Below are 20547 nucleotides of genomic sequence, written 5' to 3' on the forward strand. Positions count from 1 at the left end.
CCTGAGCGTGCATACATATATTCGCCGTTCGGGGCGTATATCTCGGGCACAAAGCTACTTACATGGATGATGCCGCGGCATACGGACCCTCTTATAAGTGTAGAGTCCGTTTCGGACGTTGCGTAAAGGCTAGGGCACTATGTTTTCATGTATGCATCTTGTGTCCAGCTGAGTGCATGACATCCCCGACGCGGCTCGAGCTGCACCCGCAGAGGATCAGTTATTGCGTGCTTGAGTGCCCCGGGAATGAGTATGCTAGACGGCGATGTCGGCTACACGAACCGTATATCGGCACTCAGAGCAACACCTAGCTGATGCTTAAATTGCCAAGCACGCATGAGCGGGCCTTCACGTTACGATTGTCATTCACAATGGCACGCAGCAATGTACACGATGCGTACGACAGGCGAATATGCATCGCATCAGCCCCACGATCATGCTACGTCCGCTCAGTCAAGTTCATCTACCTCGAAGCCGCGCCCGAACAGCTCGCCGTCGAGGTCATACTCCCGGCGATGGTGCTGGCCTCGCGCCCCGTGCCCGGCGCCGCCGTTCTGCCTCGAACCACCGGTGGCCCTGAGCCACCGTTCGGATGAGGCGGATGAGGCGGATGGGACGGACCAGGCGGAGGCCCGGACCAAGGCCCGCCCGGCCTCGGTATCTGCAGATTCGCGTGCGCCTCTCTGAGCAGCCGGTGGTTCTCCTGGTCCCTCTGGCTCTGGACACTCGCAGCGTGCGGCTTCGGCGGTGCGTCCTCAGCGGTTTTACGTGCTTCGAGGTCCCGAGAGAGGAGGTCGTAGTAGTAGCCGCGCTCCATCAGGGCGTCTTGGAGCTCACGCTCAACCATGGAGGCATCCTCGGTCGCGCGACTGTTACTACATGCTCAGCCATGAGATCAAATTCAATAGCGAGGGGCTCACTTGGTGATCGGGTGAGCAAGCGCGGGAGCTGTGGCCACCGCCAAAAGAACAGTAGAGGCCAGTGTAGAGTAGCGCATGATGTCTTGTATGCACTGGGATCGTTACGAAGGAGGAACGTGAGTCGTTTCAAAAGAGAGCGAGGCTGGAGGGGTGCAAGGGTGAGCGCAACATTCAAACTGCCACCGTCGGAACACTTACTTGCCGGCAACCTACTCGGTGAGCTCGAAGGAGAAGATGAACTGGGGTGCGATAGGCATGCTCCTTGTATACGTACGCTGGTATGCGTGGCTGTGGCACTGACTTGCGATCACAGAAGCGATCCCAAGATCTTGCGCCGTTCATCTGCGATCAGGTCCATCGCAGGCGTATATGAGGCAGTCTTGATCTCATATTCTACTCTGTAGGTTAGCGAGATCATTTAATGATGGTGAGTAGGCGGACCTGTTGAACGTCGGTCGTAGTGCTCCATAGAATGCATGAGTAAGTAGTGCCAGTAAGTATCGATCTAAGTCGACCAAGGTACAAGGCTTAGTAGTTTCGGAGCGAGGTCAAAGGGTTACTTAGCCGGGCATCGCCATCGTCTCCGTGTCATGTACGAGAACTGGTCTGCGAAATGGAATTGGAAGGGCCAGGGCCCCGTGTCCAGTGCCTCTTGTCCTGTAACGCTTTTGTGTGGAATGTACGGCAGGCGTCGCCCTGTGCCGGACTTGCGCATCTAGTCCGAGTCAACGTTACAGTAACAGGAAAAATTAGAAGGGAGCGATCGCTCTGACGCAAGCATTCGTGTCGTACAATCCGAACGTCTACTTACACGAGTTTTGGTCTCATTGCTGTCGGTAATCGCGTGGCTGGTACTTGCGGAGAGGACGCATCACAACATGAGTATGTGTACTGTGCTCCTAAATACCAGAGAGCAATCAATAGGACAAAGAGGACGTACGGTGTGCCTATACTCAGCAGGCAGATGCGCCGTAAACATCATTGATCTCTCACCCTCGTCGAGAAAGAAGCCCATCGTGTTGAGTTGTCGCGCCCAGGGTACTCCTTAAGATGGCCAGCCGAGCGGGACTTGTTTAGCGGCGGCTGGGAGATGAGCACCACGAGTGTGAGAACAAACAAACGGAACGACGGTCGACGGGCGCGAGTGTCCCGGGCACGGACGATGCTCGAAGGGCAATCGCGTGAGGTAGGTACATCGAAAACCTCCTGTCTATATACCTTTCCCTTATCCGTTCTCGGCCAGGTTTTATCGCGACACAGCTTGCGAGCTCGTCCCTAACCTCATGCTCCAACAACGAGGTACGACGTGCAGTCCCCTCAAGTTATGAGCGACACGCTGACGGAGAGGCCGTTATTAGTATAGACCTGCGAAGGCGGAGAGTGCGAGTCCGGGAAGGGGTCAAGGTCACGGTGTCGAATGTTCGGGAGCAGTGGACAAGCGTTGAGATCGTCAGAAGGCATTCACAGGCAGATATTGTCGGGCGACGCTTCTCTTGATCCGTCAATTCCTGTGTAATTTACGAAAGGCGGCGGCTGCATTAATGCGGCTGAGAGTAGTGCGAGTGTGTGGCGCGACGAGTCAGAGGTCGCTCTGACGCGTCTGTGGCTGAAGCCCGGCTCTTGCCGACGCGTTCACAGAACGACTCGCACCAAGGTGCCGGTGAACGCCTTTGCGTCTCGGCAAGAGCCGAGATTCAGCCACAGACGCGTCGTGCGGTTACGCGTTCCATACACTACCATTCACAGTGGCAATGTACCTCTCTTGCAACGCAGCATACATTCTCTCGCTACTCGTATCTGCGTGTGCGAAAACAACGAACTCAGCGAGTCGCCCTGCTGGTGATTCAAGTATGTGTTCGTACCGCTCCGGCGGTTCAATGCTGGTATGCAACTCGCAGAGTCGTGATCCAACCGTTACTCATCCACATACATAAAACCTGCAGGCCTCGGGATTGAGCGACCAGGAACTTATGCCGTAGTTCAAGGCCAATTCACGCTACAGTCCCGCCAATGTCTAATGTAACATCCTCGTCCTCGGCTGGTCCTGAGCCTGTGTCGACCGTCGACGCGATGGACCTGGATGCGAGAGTCACAGTGGACGTGAAAGCGCAGATACAGAAGCCCCGCTGCGCACAGGGCAAGGCTGTTGTGGACATCCGACGCGTGTGTGAGAACGTGCAAGCGGTGCGTCGCGTCATGCTTTGCTCAGCGCCGAGATGAACTTGAAGTATGGCAATATGTTAATTGTTATCGCTCCACCCCAACGCACATAGGGACTGGAAACCGCTAAGTTTGCGCGAGATAGCAGACGTCAGCTACGCTCGTCAGATCCGCCTCGAAGTCGCACCCTAAAACGACACCTACCCTGAAAGCGAAAACATACGTCTGTTGACGGCCTGTAATTTAAACCCAGTAAGAAGCCCGAATATCGGAGCCTGATCTCATTGAAGAGAGACTCCCTCTTCACCCTCGTCGACAGCGTTGATGCGCCCTTCTGAACTCGGGGTATCCAGCGCTATCACGCGACTTGGACGGGACCCAGAAGCGACATCCGGACGCTTTTCACTGGTTCATCCCACCGTGGCTCCTTGCTCATAGGTCTCGTCGTGGCTAACTTCTGCATTCGGCCGCATGATGCGTTCCGTGTCATCCTCGGATAGCCCGAGCGATGCATAACCGGTGACTGGTGAGTCCATAGTGAAGCGATAGTTCGGCTTCAAACTGACTTAGACAGATACATAGCTGGTGTGCAGATCAGCCCAGCCCATATCGGCAACCGTGGGGCTCTGCGCCTCAATCATGGGACAGCCACAGCCCAGCGTCACAGTCGTTAATTGTACGAGATCCCCAAGTAAGTCTTGGATCCAACTCGTCTGTCACTGAAATCATTAGCAAGCGGAATTGACCGCCTCGCCCCTGCACCCGTCAACCTCTGGGCCTCCCTCACCGTTCCGGAGACGACCGCGATTGCCCACTGGCCCGGCGCGCATGAACGCGCGCTCAACCTCACCCCCGGGACATCGGCGCACATCTCCGACAACTACATTGATCACATCGGCGCACGGCGCCCCGCCAAAGCCGACGCGCTCCAATATCTCGCGGACCCGCGGGGCATCACGCCTCCCGACCGCTACGCACGAAGGTGCAGGATTACCTGGTGAGCCCGCTGCCGGTGAGTAGCAAGACAAGCATGCGCACTTTGACGGAGGTTCACCACCGGCCAGAGGTGCCGTACAACGCGCGCAGGTACACGACCCTTGCGGAGGTCCAGCCGATCCTGATCGATGTGATGCCCAAGATTGCGAGGCGACTCAGGTGAGCGTGCTTGCTGTTCTATGTTCTTCGCGTTTGACGGGCGTGTGCAGGAACTGCTCGGCGGCCTCGCGCTCGGCCTCGCGAACGACACCTTCGCCGGAGGCGCGACGGGCCCGCTGAGCTTCGACGGCTTGTTCCGGCGGGGCTGGATCAACTGGCGGCCAAACGTCCCCGGGCCATACCTCCACCCCGTTGGTGTCTTCCTCTACATCGACATGACAGGCACGGACCCCAAGGAATGGGAGTTCCCAAGGTGAATCATATCGAAGAACGCAGCGTTCGAAGCGCGCTAGCTGATGCGCTGTGCAGATCGTATACAACCACCAGGTGTTCGAGTCACGGTCTGTAGACAACTTCATGGGCGTGTTCCAGAACGGGACGCTGAAGCGCCTCCCCCCGCGCCCGGACAGCCACGACGTCGACTGGACGACGTCCAAGCGGCCCGACAGCACCCGCGCGACCTGGATCATCTCTTCGGGCCGCGGTCGGTGTCGTTTGCTGGGCCGCGCCTCCAGGTGGACAGGTGCGTGTGCGTGGCGCTGGATCCGCGCATATTGTGCTAAACGGGCCGACAGCAAGACGCAGTACGTGAGCTAGATGGGTCCGATCGGTGACCGTCTGGGGATATACCTCGGCTTCGACCGCGACATGGACCTCAGCCTGTGGGACGTCAAGTTCCGCGGCGAGCGCGTCATCTACGAGGTGCGCCTTCCGTTGGTTCGCTGGAGGGCGGGAGTGTATGCTGAGAATGGAAATGATTACAGCTCGCGCCCCGGGAGGCTATCGCTCAGTATGCAGGCAACGACCCGATGCAGAGCATTACGGCTTGGCTGGACAGGTTCTTCGGTATGGTGAGTCTGCGTCGCACTCTGATGCGTGCGGCGGAGGGCTAAGCGATGCGTAGGGCTGCTCCGTGCGCGACATGCTCCCTGGGTATGGCTGTCCGCATGAGGCAGTGTTCCTCCCCGCGACGACTACCAGCTTCGTGGGCTCCATCACACGCGAGAGGCGTGTTGTTTGCTGAACCTCATTCAGTCCATCTGACTCGTGAGCTTCAGAGCTATTTGCATCTTCGAGCACGACTCGGCGCGCCCGATCACGCGCCATATGGGCTACTCGGAGGCGGAGTTCGGCGCTGTGCGTGGGTACAACCTCGTCGTGCGCTCGATCTCGACTGTGGGCAACTACGACTACCGTACGTCGTGCCTGTGGAATGTATTTTGCACTGCAGCTGACATGTCATGCAGTGTTCGACTACATCTTCCACAGCGACGGGACGATCGAGGTGCGCTTGTCTGCCTCGGGCTACCTGCAAGGTGGCTTCTGGGAGCCTAGTCCAGAGGGTGAAGGTACCGCCATCCGGGACGCGACCAGTGCGTTTCTCGACGCATCCATCGTGCCATCCGACTGACATCCGCATCTCACCTTGACAGTGGGCTCGCTGCACTACCCTGTGATCAACTACAAGATCGACCAGTGGACGTCGCGGGCGAGAAGAACTCGCTCCTGGTCACGCACGCGCACCAAGAGGAGATCGAGCAGCCGTGGTCCGAGGACGACTGGGGGAGCACGGTACTCCAGCAGAAGATCACGCGGACGTTCGTCGAGACGGAGGACGACGCGCTGTTGAAGTTCCCGTACAACTTCCAGGGCGATGACACGTCAACCGGCTCTGCTACTCAGGGCACGTGCGCGGGAGGCTATGAGACGACCGCCTTGTTCTTCCTGCGCCTGCATTGTCCACCCATCTCCCCCAGCGTCCGTACCGCTACCCACTCGCAGACTGCCGAATCAGCCGACTTACGACTCGGAACTAGGACGCCGTCTGCGCGATGCCGCAAAAGCGGTACGTTTTCTTTTTTAAGGCCCCTCAGACTCTGCTGGGACTGACTGGCAGCCGTTGCCAGTATAGACCGGACACGTTCATGTACACCAGAGCCACGCACCCAGTCGGATCTTTCCTCAGCTCCCGGATTTGTACGCATCTGCAAAACCTTTCGGTGTCAACATCCAACCGAAGAAACGTCCGTCGCCAGCTTACCCCCGAAGACGCTGGCAGCAACAGCCGTTCGCCGTCAATGTCTCGAGGGCCGCCTTCCGCTGAAACGACCGACTAACTACCGACCACCTCCCGAGTGTCTCATCCGTGCCGTGCTCACTGACATTCTTCACGTCGCGCGGCCATCGACTACGAACTGTAGTCTGGGCGATGGCTTGAACCGCAGAGACCACTCGGTGATCCGTACACGAGCCAACCTCTCCACCCCTCGCGCCCGAAGCTCACCCTTCACAGACCCCACACTAACTTCACGACCTCGGCCGCGCATTCCTTCAACTCCCTGAGTCCTCAAGCTCAAGATCGATCTTCGCGGCAGCAACGTCCTCAAATACACTCTACGCTCGTTGTCCCCGCAAGCCGGCCTCGACAGCAATGTGCCCGACAATTGGTACGGGCAGCACCCACCCACCCTGAGGTTCAGCGCCGTCGGGATCCATGTAGACTTTCCCCGTCATGCTGAACATCCGCTACTCTAAATGTTTGGCCTGTATGATGTCAGCATGAGCAACACTTTGCTGATGATCTAGTCGCCAAGCACGCATAAGTGAGTGTTCAGGTTACGATTGACACTGCAAGTGATGCGCAACAATGTACACGATGTGTACGACAGGCGGAGATACATCGTAACGGCCCCACGATCATGCTAGTCCGCTCAGTCAAGCTCATCTACCTCGAAGCCGCGCCCGAACGGCTCGCCGTCGAGGTCATACTCCCGGGGATGGTGTTGGGCTCCCGCTCCCTGTCTCGAGCCGCTGTTTTGTTGAGGCGTTTGTTGAGGCTGATGACTTTGCTCAATCTTTTTCTGGTGATGTTCCGCGGTCGCTATAAGGATCGTCGCCCCCTTCTCGCGTACCCGTGCCTGCGCCTCCCTCGCGGCGCGGTCCACAGCCCTTTCCGATCTAGGCATGTGGTGCGCCCCGAAGTGCCGAGGGAGGAGGTCGTAGTAGTAGCCGCGCTCCATCAGGGCGTCTTGGAGCTCACGCTCAACCATGGAGGCATCCTCGGTCGCGCGACTGTTACTACATGCTCAGCCATGAGATCAAATTTAATAGCGAGGGGCTCACTTGGTGATCGGGTGAGCAAGCGCGGGAGCTGTGGCCACCGCCAAAAGAACAGTAGAGGCCAGTGTAGAGTAGCGCATGATGTCTTGTATGCACTGGGTTCATTACGAAGGAGGAACGTGAGTCGTTTCAAAAGAGAGCGAGGCTGGAGGGGTGCAAGGGATGAGCGCAACATTCAAACTGCCACCGTCGGAACACTTACTTGCCGGCAACCTACTCGGTGAACTCGAAGGAGAAGATGAGCTAGGGGTACGATAAGCACGCCTCTCCTTGTATACGTACGCTGGTATGGGGGCTGCTCAATTCTAAAAAGCGATTTGGATCGCTATTTGGATCGCAATCCGTCAGCGCTTGGCGCACGCAAGCGAGGCGGCGTCCGAGCTCGCCGGGCTTCGCAGAGCCCGAACCTCGCACCGACGCAGCGGGTCGGCCCCAGGGGCCCGCGGGCGCTACGTGGCGAACGTTTCCCACGCTCAACGCGCGAGGCGTGCGCGCTGCGCGTCGACGGCGTCGCGCCGTGCAAGGACGCCTCGCTCGCCCCTTCACGAGCGACACGGAATGGACAACATAGATGTTGAGACCTTGATGCGCGAGAATGGTGTGGATGATTTCCTAAATGAGTGAGTGGGGATTTCGTCTTCGATTGACTGGACTTCAAACATCATTCTCGTCAGGCTAGCTGCTCGCGATGTTGAGGGAGGTGCACAAAACATGGGTAATGCCCCTAACTTTGTTGGCGAGGGAGCTCTGTATGATATAGAGCAAGTCGTAAGTGACATTTCCTTGCTCTCAAGTAGCCTCTTACTCAGAAAGATTCATACTAGATGCATGGTGGCTTCGAGGCTCCCCCTGTCGAGCCACGACCTGCGACCCCACCTGTCCTGCCGGATGGTGCATGGCACCGCTATTGGGATGAGGTTGATGAAGCAGAGCTTTTTGCAGATCCTGACGCCAATCAGGATCTGCAAGAGCCTTGGTGGCCAGCTGCAGATCGACCGGAATTGGTGCGTTCACTGTAACATTCCATCCATGCACTTCGAATTGACTTGATTCTTGTAGGTGCAGCCTCTGCCAGGTGCAAACGAGTTGGCACCGGCTGCTCAGGTCCCACCAGCCCTTCAGAAGAAGCGCTCGCAGTCCGATGCATCAATTGCTTCGGAGCATAGAGGTGATGTCGAAGTCAACGAGGCGGGCAAGGAGAACATGGCTCAAAGGAAGCCTGCGGGTAAGCGGGCGAGGGTCGAGTCCGTGCTCACTGCCGGTGTGGATCGCAAAGGGAAGACGTGGGTTCCTGAGGAGACATCTACTCTCCTCGAGTACTGCCTCGGTCCCGACGCGGACTCAGTGTACTCGAAGGTTCAGAGCAATGCGGCTAAGATATGGGAGAAGGTATGGGGCTTTATTGTGTGCTGTTCTCTACTCATTTCTTGGATAGATTGCAAAATCTGCCTTGAACGGGGTACGCTCACCTTCATCGTGCCAGAATCACTTCACCGGCCTCCGTACGTTGTTTGGCTATGTTCATGACTACATGAGCATCACTGGTGGCGAGGGGGATGCCGATCTGGATGTTGCTGATGACCAGGCCATCGAGGAACACCTCGGGAGGTTACGAGAGAACAAGAAGGCTGCGGCGGACAAGTTGTCGGTCAAGGTCATCCAAGCGTGGATGGAGCATGGCTGGTATGACTGGTTTAACACGCGGTATGTGCTTCTGCTGTACATCTCGGTCAATGCTCACTGCCTATACAGATATGGCAAACACCCGTCTGTCGTGCGCAAGACTCCGTTTCAAACAGGTCGTCTCTCGCCCCCTCCTCCGGCTGTCCATGCTGCACGCAAGGATGGTGATCCACCTACCCCACCTGCACGGGCTCAGCCATTGCCTTCATCCTCGAAACAAGGTGGTGTGCCTGAGCCGGCACATGTCCCGAACAAGTCATCGTCGAACGCCGCCTCTTCACTCATGGATACGTTCACAACCATCTCTGGGCTGATTCAGAAGCAGACAGAGGGGTCATCATTGTCCGATATCAAAGAGGGCCTCAATGCAGCCCAGATGATATTGGGCATGGAGGGTATCGACGAGGGGGTGAAGGCACAGGCAAGGGAGTCGTTGACAAATCTCTCCAATGCACTCCTAAAGTTCTCTCGCGGTACTCTCTAGTTCCGTTGCATTCTCGATCAACACATCACAATACCATTCCCTACTATCCACGTTCCTTTACATAGCTATATACTTGTTTCTAATGGGATTTGAACCTTGCGCGGCACCCCGTCCACGCCCTGTTGCCCGTCCGCACCCCCTTGCCCATTCGCACCCTGTCACCCATTTGCAGCCTGTCGCCCATTTGCACTCTGTCGCCCCCTTGCAGTCCTGCACCCGCTACACGGCGCGGTTCACGCACCTCGTCCGTCCGTCGCCCATCCATCTGTCGCCCCGCCCGGCCGCCGACCGTTCGACTGCTCATTCGTCGACCGCATCTGCGCACTGGGCATTAGCCCAGCGCGCTCGCGGTGGGCATGTGCTATGGTGCATCGCCCGTCCCTGCCTTGCCCGTATCTCGCGCGCCCGTACCTCGCCCGCACCTCGCACGCCCATACCTCGCGCGCCCACCGTTCGACGGCCGTGCCTGCGCGCAGGGCAATGGCCCTGCGTGCTCGCGGGCGCCGTGTTGTGCGTCGGTCACCACGTTCCACTGCGCGCCGTCCACGCACCTCACCCGTCCCTCCCTAGCCCGTCTCTCCCTAGCTCGTCCCTCCCTCGCCCGGCCGGCTCCCATCTGCGTGTACGCTCGTCGGTCGTGTCTGCGCACTGGGCATTTGCCCAGCGCGCTCGCGACTGGCGTGCGCTGTGACCCACCCATCTCTCCTTCGCCTGTCCCTCTGAGTCCCTCGCCCGTCCCTCGCCCGCCCGGTTGCCGACCGTTCGCTCGTCGCCCGCGTCTGCGCACTGGGCAATCGCCCAGCGCGCTCGCGGTTGGCGTGCGCTGTGGCCCGCCCGTCTCTCCTTCGCCCGGAGTCTCTCGCCCGCACTCGCCGGCCGTGTCTGCGCACTAGGCATTCACCCAGTGCGCTCGCGGTGGGCGTGTGCTGTGGCCCGCTCGTTCGCGTCGGTGTTCCACGGCGCGTTCTTGACTCACCTCGACCGTCCCTTCCTCGCCTGCCTGGCCTGTGCGCTCGTCGGCCGTCGCGGTTGACATGTGCTGTGGCCCGTCCGTCCCTCGTTCGCCCGGAGTCTCTCGCCCGCACTCGCCGGCCGTGTCTGCGCACCAGGCATTCGCCCAGTGCGCTCGCGGTGGGCGTGTAATGTGGCCGACCCATCCCTCCCTCGCCCGTTCCTCACCTGCCCTCACCGCCGGCTGTCTTTCCCTCGCTCATACGCGCCGCCCATTCCGTCGTTCCTTCGCGCGCGCGCCCGCCGATCATCCGTCCGCCGCGCCCCGAGTCGTGGTGTACGTATTCTTGCCGGCGTTGTTGCACGCGCAGTATTGCCCGCGCGTGCCATCGCTCGAGCGCTGGCGCGGAATGGGGTTGAGCAGGTGGTGGCACGGCAGCAAGAGAGAGGAGGAGGAGCATTGAGAGGGAACCTCGCGTGCGGCACGGTTGGGCGCCTGCGGGTCTCCCTCTTTTGGTAAGGATGTCACGTGACCGAGCCAGCCACTGGACGGCGGGTGAGCAATAGTTGTAATGTGGCGAAGACTGCACACTGTACCCGTACACAGGGACACCTTGAGTATATTACTGCAGGTGTACCTGGTACCTATGGATCTTATTATCTGGAATAAATCTGGCATTGCTACCTCTATTGTGGTGGAAACAAGGCCTCAAAGAACTCTTCGCGCATCTCCTGTCCCAATTGGCGGTATCGTGCCACTTCGTCTTGACCCTCAGCATCCAATCCTCCATCATCCCCAAGGTCCTCCCTTGCCATTGCCACTGCATCCTGTACATCAGGATCACTCCAGTCATACCATGGAATGTCCTCTGGATGGTCACCCTCATCAATGCAGAAGTTGTGCACCGACATCTGTCATCAATGCCTCCACTGTCCGGTACACATCCTCAACATCCACAGGAGTGCCAAACAGCTTAAGCCCTGGGAAGCGGCCCTTCAACATCCCAAATGCCTGCTCAACACGTACCCGAATGGACGAGACAAGGCGGTTGAACATGCGCATACGTCGGTGTCGCTCGGGTGTCGCTCGGGCAATCTCTGGCTCGGTGAAAGGTCGTAGAACAAATGGTGAAGAGGGATATCCTGTAGACCATTTCAGTATGTCATGCATGAGAGCTCAAACCCAACTCACCTTTGTCAGCAAGCACATACTCTCCTGGACCAAAGAACTCATGACGGTGCTCCCAAATGAATGACTTTGTCCAGAGTGATACATCAGTCACGTTCCCTGGCCATCCGAGGTCAACATTGAGGAACCGGCGAAGGTGATCAACAATGGCCTGAACATTGATCTAGTGAAATGCATCAAATTTAGCACCAAAGCCATAAACAACAACTTGAAGAACATACCGCAGGAAATTTCTTTCTGCAGAAGTAAGTAGATCCCGAGCCTCGTGGTGGCTCCGTCATTTGGATGAGAGTCCCATCTAGCATCCCAATACATCGTGCAAGGTGTGTTCTGGCATACACCCAAGCCTTCGTGGTGGATCGATCCGACCAGCGTACCCAGTCTAAACCGAGGTGACGCAATGCCCAAATAACCCGGCTGCAATAGAGATGGACAGTGCCAAAGCCTCTACCCATCTTCTGTGCAGCATCAAGGGCATCGCATCCACGTGACCCAAACCGCATAAGAAAGCATCCGAGCTGGTGTCGTACAGGTCGCTGTGGCTTACGCCCACTCGACTGAAAGATGTCAAGTGGCTCAAGCCGCGCGACCAGCCACTCAAAGGTTGTGCGGCCCATACTAGGGAAGGCATGACATAAAGACTAAGGTAGAACTATGAAAGACGTACCGGAATGTGTGGCGAAACCAACGATCAGGATATGACAAGGCCATCGTAAAGAACTGTGGGCACTTAAGAAACTGATTGTACGGTCCCCGTGGTCCAGGATCAAGGAGAACAGCAAGCCCGAGGATACCGGCTGCCTGTGCAAGGAGAGCATTTGATATCACCTGCATGTTGGCTGGCAGCGGCATTCCGAAGCGATATCCACGGATCGAGAGGGATGGGAAGTACAGTGCGAGGATGAGGTATAAGAGTGCAGCTTGCATCAGGAACTCTTGTGCAGCTTGTCGGGACCCGAAGGTCATGCGTAGTCCTGAACGCGATGGCATACTTTCGCACAGGCACGAAGGTGAGCGGGCGGCGAGCACGGCGCGACGCCGTCGACGCGCAGCGCGCACGCCTCGCGCGTTGAGCGTGGGAAACGTTCGCCACGTAGCGCCTGCGGGCCCCTGGGGCCGACCCGCTGCGTCGGTGCGAGGTTCGGGCTCTGCGAAGCCCGGCGAGCTCGGACACCGCCTCGCTTGCGTGCGCCAAGCGCTGACGGATTGCGATCCAAATAGCGATCCAAATCGCTTTTTAGAATTGAGCAGCCCCATGCGTGGCTGTGGCACTGACTTGCGATCACAGATGCGATCCCAAGATCTTGCGCCGTTCATCTGCGATCAGGTCGTATATGAGGCAGTCTTGATCTCATATTCTACTCTGTAGGTTAGCGAGATCATTTAATGATGGTGAGTAGAAGGACCTGTTGAACGTCGGTCGTAGTGCTGCATAGAATGCATGAGTAAGTAGTGCCAGTAAGTATCGATCTAAGTCGACGGAGGTACAAGGCTTAGTAGTTTCTATGAGTGACGTTTTCGTGGAACAATACTTACTGGCAAGTCTTACTTTCCCGACTTAGAATTTAGTGTGATTGGCGCCCGTCCAGCGCCGATGCGGTACTTGCCTAATCGGGATGAACATCGCGCCTGCTAGGGCCGCTGCGCCAGGCGTTTTCCCCTTATTCTCTTTCATGTATGATGTCTCTTCATAAATTTCATACGCCTTTTTTTTGTGTTGCATCACCTGTTCTCCTCGATATAATGAGAACCACAGGCTCATGCTATGGCTCTCATCGGAGATTCTACTGAAGCATCCCGGGCCATACTTACGTCTCGTCGATGATGAGGATCATGAGGATGATATGCTGAGAGGAATTTTACAGACTCCCTTCTATAGAATTATTCGTGGGCTTCCGGATTGGCCGTGCAATGTAGTGCATTGCAGGGGTTCGGGTAACCCGCGAGGGTCGCGGGTAGGGGTACTCGCGGGTAGGGGTCCGGGTAGCGATTTCCGTACCCGCATACCCGCCCTGCAGTCGTGCGGGTATTGCCAAAAGCGGCAACCCTGCGAGCGCCCAAACTCGCGGGGATGCCCCGGTTCCCCCGGCCTGTCTCTCTCCATCCACCAGGTCGACTCGCGCACGGCCTCAAGCGCCGCAACATGGTGTACGCGCGCACGGCGAGCTCCCATGGCATAGGCCCTCGCGCAGACGAAGCCGATGAACACCATGGGCCTGGCCGCTGCCACGAACGGATGCAGACGTGCCGCGTGGACGACAAACGGACGGCAGGTGTACACGAGGAGTGGACGGGCGAGGGCGAGGGCGAGGGCTAGGGTAACGGCGAGGGTGACAGCAAAGGCCAGGTGAGTCCAGGCAGGCGCGAGTGGGCTTGCTAACAGGAAGTACAGGACGCGGTGACGTGCCGCATGACGCGCACGACGACCGCGAGCACGCAGGGCCAATGCCCTGCGTGTAGGCACGGCAGACGAACACGAGGACGGGCGACAGCACACATAGACCGCGAGGGCGTTGGGCACACACGCACGGCCGGAGAACGGGCAGGGGTTGCAGACAGCCAGGCGGGAGAGCGGACAGGCGACCGGCGACCGCACTCACGTCGATTGCGAAGCGGACGAGCGGGTAGACGAGCGGGCGAGTGCACGGGTGAGTGAATGGACGAGCGCGCGGGCAGATGGGCACAGGGTGTAACGGGTGGACCGACACCAGGGCCCGTTGTCGTGCAGCACGACACCCACGGCGACCGTGAACGCACAGGGCGAATGCCCAGCACGCAAGCACGGCCGGCGAGTGGATCGTGCGCGGTTGCGCGACGACGCACGGCACGCAAGCACAGCCGATGGACGAACCGTGCGCGCGTGAGCGAGAGACGTGAGATGGTGACGGAGGGCAGGGCGAGGGCGTGCGCAACACACGCCGACTGCGAGCGCGTTGTCAGGTCAGAATGTGTTTCTGCTGCGGTTCACCGGGTATGAGCAATACCGGGCTATCACAGTTGTTCGTTGTAGAGGGGGTTGGTTGAGTGTTGGTAGTACTGTAAAGTTTGTTAGCAAGTACAGTTGTTTTTACTTACCACAGCAATTGAATTGCCTTTACACACTATAACTTGGCTGATCTCGTTGAAGTGACGTGACGTGCTGAATGGATAGACTAACCACTAGCCTACCCACTGGACTGGAATACGTGGATACGAGTGACGTGCGTGACTGAGACGTGACTACAAGAGTTGCTGATTAAGGTAAACAGCTTACCGATCAAGAATCACTAGAGGCACTAACAGGGGCTTGAAGTCACACAATAGACTGTTAAGCTGAACTGTAGTATATTGCACACTAGGATGCCGCTTGTTAGCTTATGTTACTAACTTGCAGAGCAGCAGCTCACAAGATCTACACTGAGAATCTGGGAGAACTTGACTGCCTCATCCATGGAAAACTGGGGGCCTTATATACATGTGGGGAACAGCTTTACTCATACAGATTACACTACTTAGTCAGTCCTTACTCATCCTTAGTCATGAACACAGCTATGTACTTCAAAGCGACTCATGTGGTACAGCTTGTACTGCCATATGACATGGGTCAGCCAATCACAAGTCAGTATCTAGCACTGCCTTGTATCCTATTTGAAATACATCTGGAGGCTGTACTCTGAGACAACATGTGGATTGCCCAGCAGGCCCTAGCCAGTCCGGGGGCTGTGCGTAGGCTGTGCGTGGCTATGCTCATGCTGTACTCATGACTATGCAACCAGTCACACTGCAATCTCAAAGCCTACGTGACCTTCTAGACTAGTCTCACATGACTATGGCTATGCACTGCAGGGGGGCTGTGCTGTGAATGAGTAGTCTGGTAACAGGTCATATCAATAGAAAGGAAATAGAGGTATATACCATGTTCCTTGAGCCAAACAATATTGGCTCAGGACATCTGGACGGCACAAAGAAAATGCAACTGTCCCCAGTTGCACTCTGCATTCCTGGCCATAAAAAAAAAAAAAGTCCTACTCTTCATCTTCATCTTCCATCTCCTCTTCACTATGCTCTTGTTCATCATACTCCTCATCATCCTCAATTTCCTCATCTTCATCCATATCCAGGTCTTCATCATCATCGGCCCAGTTCAATTCTTCAATCTGTTCTCTTGACACAAATGGGAGAAGTCGGAATGCTGCAATTCCCTGTCTCCACACTGCACCATCAAGTTCGGATAGAACATATGAACCTCCTTTTGTCTGGCGGACGACACTAAAAGGCCCTAGGTATCTTGGGTGATGCTTTCGGTCGGCACTCTGTTCGACTGCCTTATTACGCACCAAGACCAAGTCACCAGGCTCATACACCTTTCTGTTCAGTCTCCTCTGATAGCGTCGCTCAAAGACTTCCTTAGAACGCAAGCGTGTATGTTTCAGCAGTTGTGCCGCACGTGCAACATCATCTGGCTTCTTCATCAACTGCTTGATTCGTAATGCTAACAGATCACTGGTAGACATCCCCGCATGGAATCCATCTACTAACAGAGTCATTTCGGCCAGATCAAAAGGGAGGACTGGGTGTACTCCATACAACAGATAGTAGGGAGAGAATCCAGTAGATTGACTAACAGTTACGCGATCAGTGAAGAACGCATGGTGAACATAGTCGGGCCATTTGTCTGCATTGCCTTCACAAGTCTTGAGGATTGACTCTCGAATAATGAAGTGCCCTCGTTCTACAACTCCATTAGCTTTAGAGTTGTAGCTGGATATCTTGATTTGTGGCAACTTGTATCGCTTCATCAATTTCTGAAAGGCCTCTTTGAACTCAGAGCCATTATCAGTTACCACTTCACCAACAGCGCCATACCGGCACAAGATCTGTTCAAAGAAGAAGGCTGCGACTGATTTTGCCTTCTTATTCTTCAAGGATTTACCTTCACTAGCTCTTGATAAATCATCCCGAGCAGCAATGATATACTTGAATCCTTTCGCTCTAGGCATCTCCATGATGTCTAGATAGACCTTAACAAATATAGTGGCAGGGGTGGAAATCACCAGTGGTACCTCGACTTTGCGAACACTGCGGATCTGGCATTGCTTGCATGAGCTTACATGATGATGAATGTCATTCCACATGCTTGGCCAGTAGAACCTTTCCTTGACAGTATGCATCACAGCTTGCTCTCCTCGGTGGCCAAGTCCTTCATGGGCTTGGGTCATAATTTCCAACCTCTTCTCAGCCTTCATGATCACTAGACGTGGAGGCTGGGTACCATTACGTCGGTACATCTTTTCATTCCTTATGAAGAAACGACTTGCACTCTGGATAAAGCGTCGTTTGGCTTGCTGTGTGTCTAAGAGAGGTAGTTCGGTGGATGTGAGGAACTTCCTATACTGAAATAGAAGCCTGTCTGCCTTGGTGTTGGCAGAGATGAACACATGGCCATGGCTCTGACTCAATAGTGTAGCATAGGATGGGATGCATTCGTACTTTAGCTGGCGATGGTGCTCCTGAATCTCTATGTTTAAGGCAATATCGTCTAGCCATGAGTCGTCCTCTTCTTCAGTATCCTCTCCATCCGCTAGTGGACGTCTAGATAAAGCATCTGGACCTTTGTGTCGCTCTGCAGGTACATGGATGAGCTTGAAGGTAAGAGCAATACTCCTTGTATCCATCGATTGATGGTTGCATTAGGCTGTAGGTCTGGCTCATTGAGCATGCCTTTGATATACTTTGCATCCACTTCCACCTCTAGGTTTTGCACTCCAGTGAGGTATAAGCGGTAGGCTCGTAGGCACGATACAGTCCATACAGCTCCAGCTTTGGCTGAGAATAGCGTGACTCTCGCTCTGACATTGGGATTGACCATATCGAGCAGGTCTCTTGCGTCCGGCTTCATCATATTGTGATAGGATGAAGCCAACTGCATACTTGCTAGAGTCAACGGATAGTACAACAGGATTGTCTGAGCTATAGTCAATAGGTCGTAGAGCTGGTGCTGATGTTACTGCACTTTTCAGAGCATCAAAGGCTACCTGACAGCTATCTGTCCACTCAAAATCTGTCTCCTTATGCAACAGCTGTGTCAGTGGACGGGCTACCTTAGAGTAGTTGTGAATCCATATCCGGACTGTTCCACATAGGCCCAAGAAAGCCCGAATGTCATGAACACTCTGTAGAACTGGCCAGTTAAGAATCTTATCAACCTTGTTTGACTTGGTAATCTGCCCTCAGGTGTACATGTCTGTCCTACAATCACAACTTCGGGACGACAGATTTGAGCTTTGTTAGGTGCAAAGGTTGCACCTGCATGTCCTACACGATGCATGACGCGATGGACATCATTTGCGTGTTCCCATATGAAGCGCCGAATGCCTGGATTGGCTTTCAATACTTCTGGGTTGCCATTCTCATCCGGATAGTCTGTTGCGGGTCCTCGAACAGGTAGATCATCTATGAAGATGTTGGCTATGTTTGGGATCTCATCCTGCAAGATGAATGCCATACACTTCTGGAACTCAGCAGGTGAGTTGGTGAATCCCATTGGTAGCGACGTGATGCGAAGAAGACCTAACGGTGTCTGAAACGATGTCATGTCTTACTCATGGGATGAACCTTTCGAGCATCAATCCCCAAAATAGATCAAACACTGAGTAGCACTTCCGCCCAGCAAAATCTTCAACAAAGTCATCTACTTTTGGTGGTAGACCAGCGTCACGAATTGATACCTTGTTCAAAGGTTGAAGGTCATGGACAATACGAAGTTTGCCATTCTTCTTAACCACACAGAACCATCTCGAACGATAGGATGATTGGCTAGGTTCATAGACTCCTGCATTAATCTTCTCCTTTAGCAGGGCTATGACTTTCTCTTTGATCCCAGGCGGGATCGGGATATTGGCAAATTCCCATGGTTCATGCGGAACCACTGGAATTATGTATGGAGTGAAGTAGTCTTCTCGGAATGTTCCCCGCTGAGCTTCTTCGAAAGCTAAGGCTTTCTCGTTAAGCTTGAGGATGTGCTGGAAGAGCTTCTCCTCTTCTGGCCACAGAAAGCCCTTTGGATTGATATTCATTTCTTCCAAATGGCTAACCGTAAGGCGAGTTCCTGGCGTGAAGTCGGGCGATGGATGGGTAATGGCTCTACGAGGCAAGCGGATCTTCCGGGATGCGTCGTTCGACTCGTGCATCCTCTGGGAATACTCCCGGTACAGGCTTCACTCGTCGGTCGACGCGTTTGTAAGCTCCCAAGACTTCGTTACCGTAAAGGCAAGTAGCTCTTCGTCGGCGTCTAAGTCTAGCGAGCTGACGAACGTGTCGTGGTCGTTGGTGCGACTCTCTTGTTCCTCCCACTGCTCGTGGTCGACCGTTATCAACCCAACGTACGCTGGCCATCCGTCTGTGAGTTCCATGCTTACGTTCTCACGTTCATACTGACTCGCGGTCGCATGTCCGGGTGTCGTAGTCGATTCGGAAGCTGAGACTGGTGGGCGTGTGCGTTGGGCGGAAGTTGCACTGTACGGTGGGCATTGCACAGAGCTTGGTACGCCCTGCTTAGCCGAGCTGGCACATGCGAGCAACTTACTTGTTTCTAGGCGCGTCGAGGAGTTGCCTGGTTGGGTGAAGCGGCGAGTTGTCGGGTTGACATGTCGAGAGAGGCGGCGACGTGCGAAGGCACTCGGGAGATGGCCAAGTTTGACGTGTGCGAGGTCTGCAGAGGTTGCGGGATTCTGGTAGGTGGTGGACCACTGAGCTCTCGTTCCATAGCTAGTTCTTGTGCACCTATATTGGTCGAGTCGAGTCGCTGCGCACATGCGGAGTACCGAATACGGCCAATATATTCGGGGCTTTTCGAGGAATTTACATCGCAGACTTGTACACTACGACTGAGTCGAGAATGCAAGCCTAATATCGTACACCGCATATAGTTCGTAAGAGTCGGAACCGAGGCGCGAGTCAAAACCGAGGCATACACACAATTCAAAGCAGAAGTTACATACAAGTCGAACCATAAGAGACAAGCATAATTGCGAGGCACGAGCATTCCGGCACACGTTTTGGGGTGTGCCGCGAACGCTCGCGCTCGCGTCTAAGCACTGAAAGGTCATAAAAAGATACATCAGAATCGAAGGAGAAGTCAGTTCGTAACACCAATCATAAGTCGAAGCACAAGACAAATCGTACTGAGGCGAAGAAACGAAGTTGGCCTTTTGAATGTATATTGTCAGTCGTAGTAGATCGCCGTACGTCCGAGCACGAGATCTCTGTCCAGAATCGTAAGTTACCGTGACCAGATTAATACAAGGAAGTTGACGTACAGCAGGGTGAGCGCGACGTCGAGCTCCAGCCTAGTTATGAATGGAGTAGGCGGAGTACTCGCCGGGCGCGCCGAACACGTTCTGCATGCATTGCGAGTGCAGCAGGATGCGTATTCGCCCGCCGCGTGTATTTGAGCGAGGTGTCGATGAGGGCGAGGATAGTGTCGGTGTCGTCGAGTCCATTGCGTTGCGGATCGCAGTGCGGTAGCGAGAGAAATACGCGTGTAGCTCACACAGCTGCTCGCGCTCCCTTTTATGCAACATCGGGTTGCCACGAAAGTGCCCGAGGTGTTTCTTGTACTTGCCGCGCTTCGCAACTTGCACGAAGTCACTGTCCGGGTGCGTCATCCATTCTCGCTTGCGGGCCTCGCGCATACCGTCGTGGCGACCGCGCGCACGGGCGGCGCGAAAGGCCTTGACAAGCGCGATTCGTACGGCGTCGCGAGTTTGCGTGTCCATCGGTGAGTGGCGTTGTCGAGGGTGAACGTCAGTTTCTCGTAGATGACATCCATGTTTGGATGTCTTCGTACCTTGTAAGGTGGGATGGCGTCGCGGTCCGTATCGTAGTCGGACTCGATCTCGTTATGG

The 20547-nt window shown here is 55.5% G+C and overlaps 6 protein-coding genes across 6 annotated transcripts; 2 read left to right on the forward strand and 4 right to left on the reverse strand.

The window, feature by feature from the left end:
- Window positions 1–387: 387 nt before the first annotated feature.
- B0H18DRAFT_503809 (uncharacterized protein) lies at window positions 388–1142 on the reverse strand. The gene is made up of 3 exons (XM_048038347.1): window positions 1119–1142; window positions 921–1062; window positions 388–869 (listed from the first exon to the last, which is right to left on the reverse strand). The coding sequence occupies exons 2-3, from the start codon at window positions 995–997 to the stop codon at window positions 464–466; spliced, it is 483 nt and encodes a 160-aa protein (XP_047891610.1). The 5' UTR covers window positions 998–1062; window positions 1119–1142; the 3' UTR covers window positions 388–463.
- A 1788-nt stretch (window positions 1143–2930) lies between these two features.
- B0H18DRAFT_1212470 (copper amine oxidase) lies at window positions 2931–5997 on the forward strand (the record flags this gene model as incomplete). The annotated part of the gene is made up of 12 exons (XM_048036473.1): window positions 2931–3087; window positions 3813–4062; window positions 4145–4235; window positions 4286–4426; window positions 4545–4719; window positions 4751–4758; window positions 4833–4937; window positions 5000–5086; window positions 5140–5244; window positions 5295–5430; window positions 5483–5608; window positions 5713–5997. Coding segments are annotated over 12 exons (1665 nt in total), but the record flags the coding sequence as incomplete, so codon positions are not given.
- A 795-nt stretch (window positions 5998–6792) lies between these two features.
- Window positions 6793–7588, reverse strand: B0H18DRAFT_503870 (uncharacterized protein). Its single transcript, XM_048038348.1, has 3 exons — window positions 7558–7588; window positions 7359–7500; window positions 6793–7307 (listed from the first exon to the last, which is right to left on the reverse strand). The coding sequence occupies exons 2-3, from the start codon at window positions 7433–7435 to the stop codon at window positions 6947–6949; spliced, it is 438 nt and encodes a 145-aa protein (XP_047891612.1). The 5' UTR covers window positions 7436–7500; window positions 7558–7588; the 3' UTR covers window positions 6793–6946.
- A 325-nt stretch (window positions 7589–7913) lies between these two features.
- Window positions 7914–9522, forward strand: B0H18DRAFT_956134 (uncharacterized protein; the record flags this gene model as incomplete). The annotated part of the gene is made up of 7 exons (XM_048042435.1): window positions 7914–7975; window positions 8030–8123; window positions 8180–8359; window positions 8415–8744; window positions 8791–8814; window positions 8839–9059; window positions 9108–9522. 7 exons carry the CDS (start codon window positions 7914–7916, stop codon window positions 9520–9522), a joined length of 1326 nt encoding a protein of 441 aa, XP_047891613.1.
- Window positions 9523–18944: 9422 nt separating this feature from the next.
- B0H18DRAFT_1016951 (uncharacterized protein) lies at window positions 18945–19557 on the reverse strand. Its single transcript, XM_048029292.1, has 3 exons — window positions 19388–19557; window positions 19080–19352; window positions 18945–19054 (listed from the first exon to the last, which is right to left on the reverse strand). The coding sequence occupies exons 1-3, from the start codon at window positions 19404–19406 to the stop codon at window positions 19014–19016; spliced, it is 333 nt and encodes a 110-aa protein (XP_047891614.1). The 5' UTR covers window positions 19407–19557; the 3' UTR covers window positions 18945–19013.
- Window positions 19558–19989: 432 nt separating this feature from the next.
- Window positions 19990–20418, reverse strand: B0H18DRAFT_1120766 (uncharacterized protein; the record flags this gene model as incomplete). Its single annotated transcript, XM_048034203.1, has 1 exon — window positions 19990–20418. One exon carries the CDS (start codon window positions 20416–20418, stop codon window positions 19990–19992), a length of 429 nt encoding a protein of 142 aa, XP_047891615.1.
- Between the last annotated feature and the right edge of the window lie 129 nt (window positions 20419–20547).

The sequence above is a fragment of the Fomitopsis serialis genome, assembly GCF_022376445.1.
Source record: "Fomitopsis serialis strain Sig1Antser10 chromosome Unknown B0H18scaffold_51, whole genome shotgun sequence".
Taxonomy (NCBI): Eukaryota; Fungi; Basidiomycota; class Agaricomycetes; order Polyporales; family Fomitopsidaceae; genus Fomitopsis; species Fomitopsis serialis.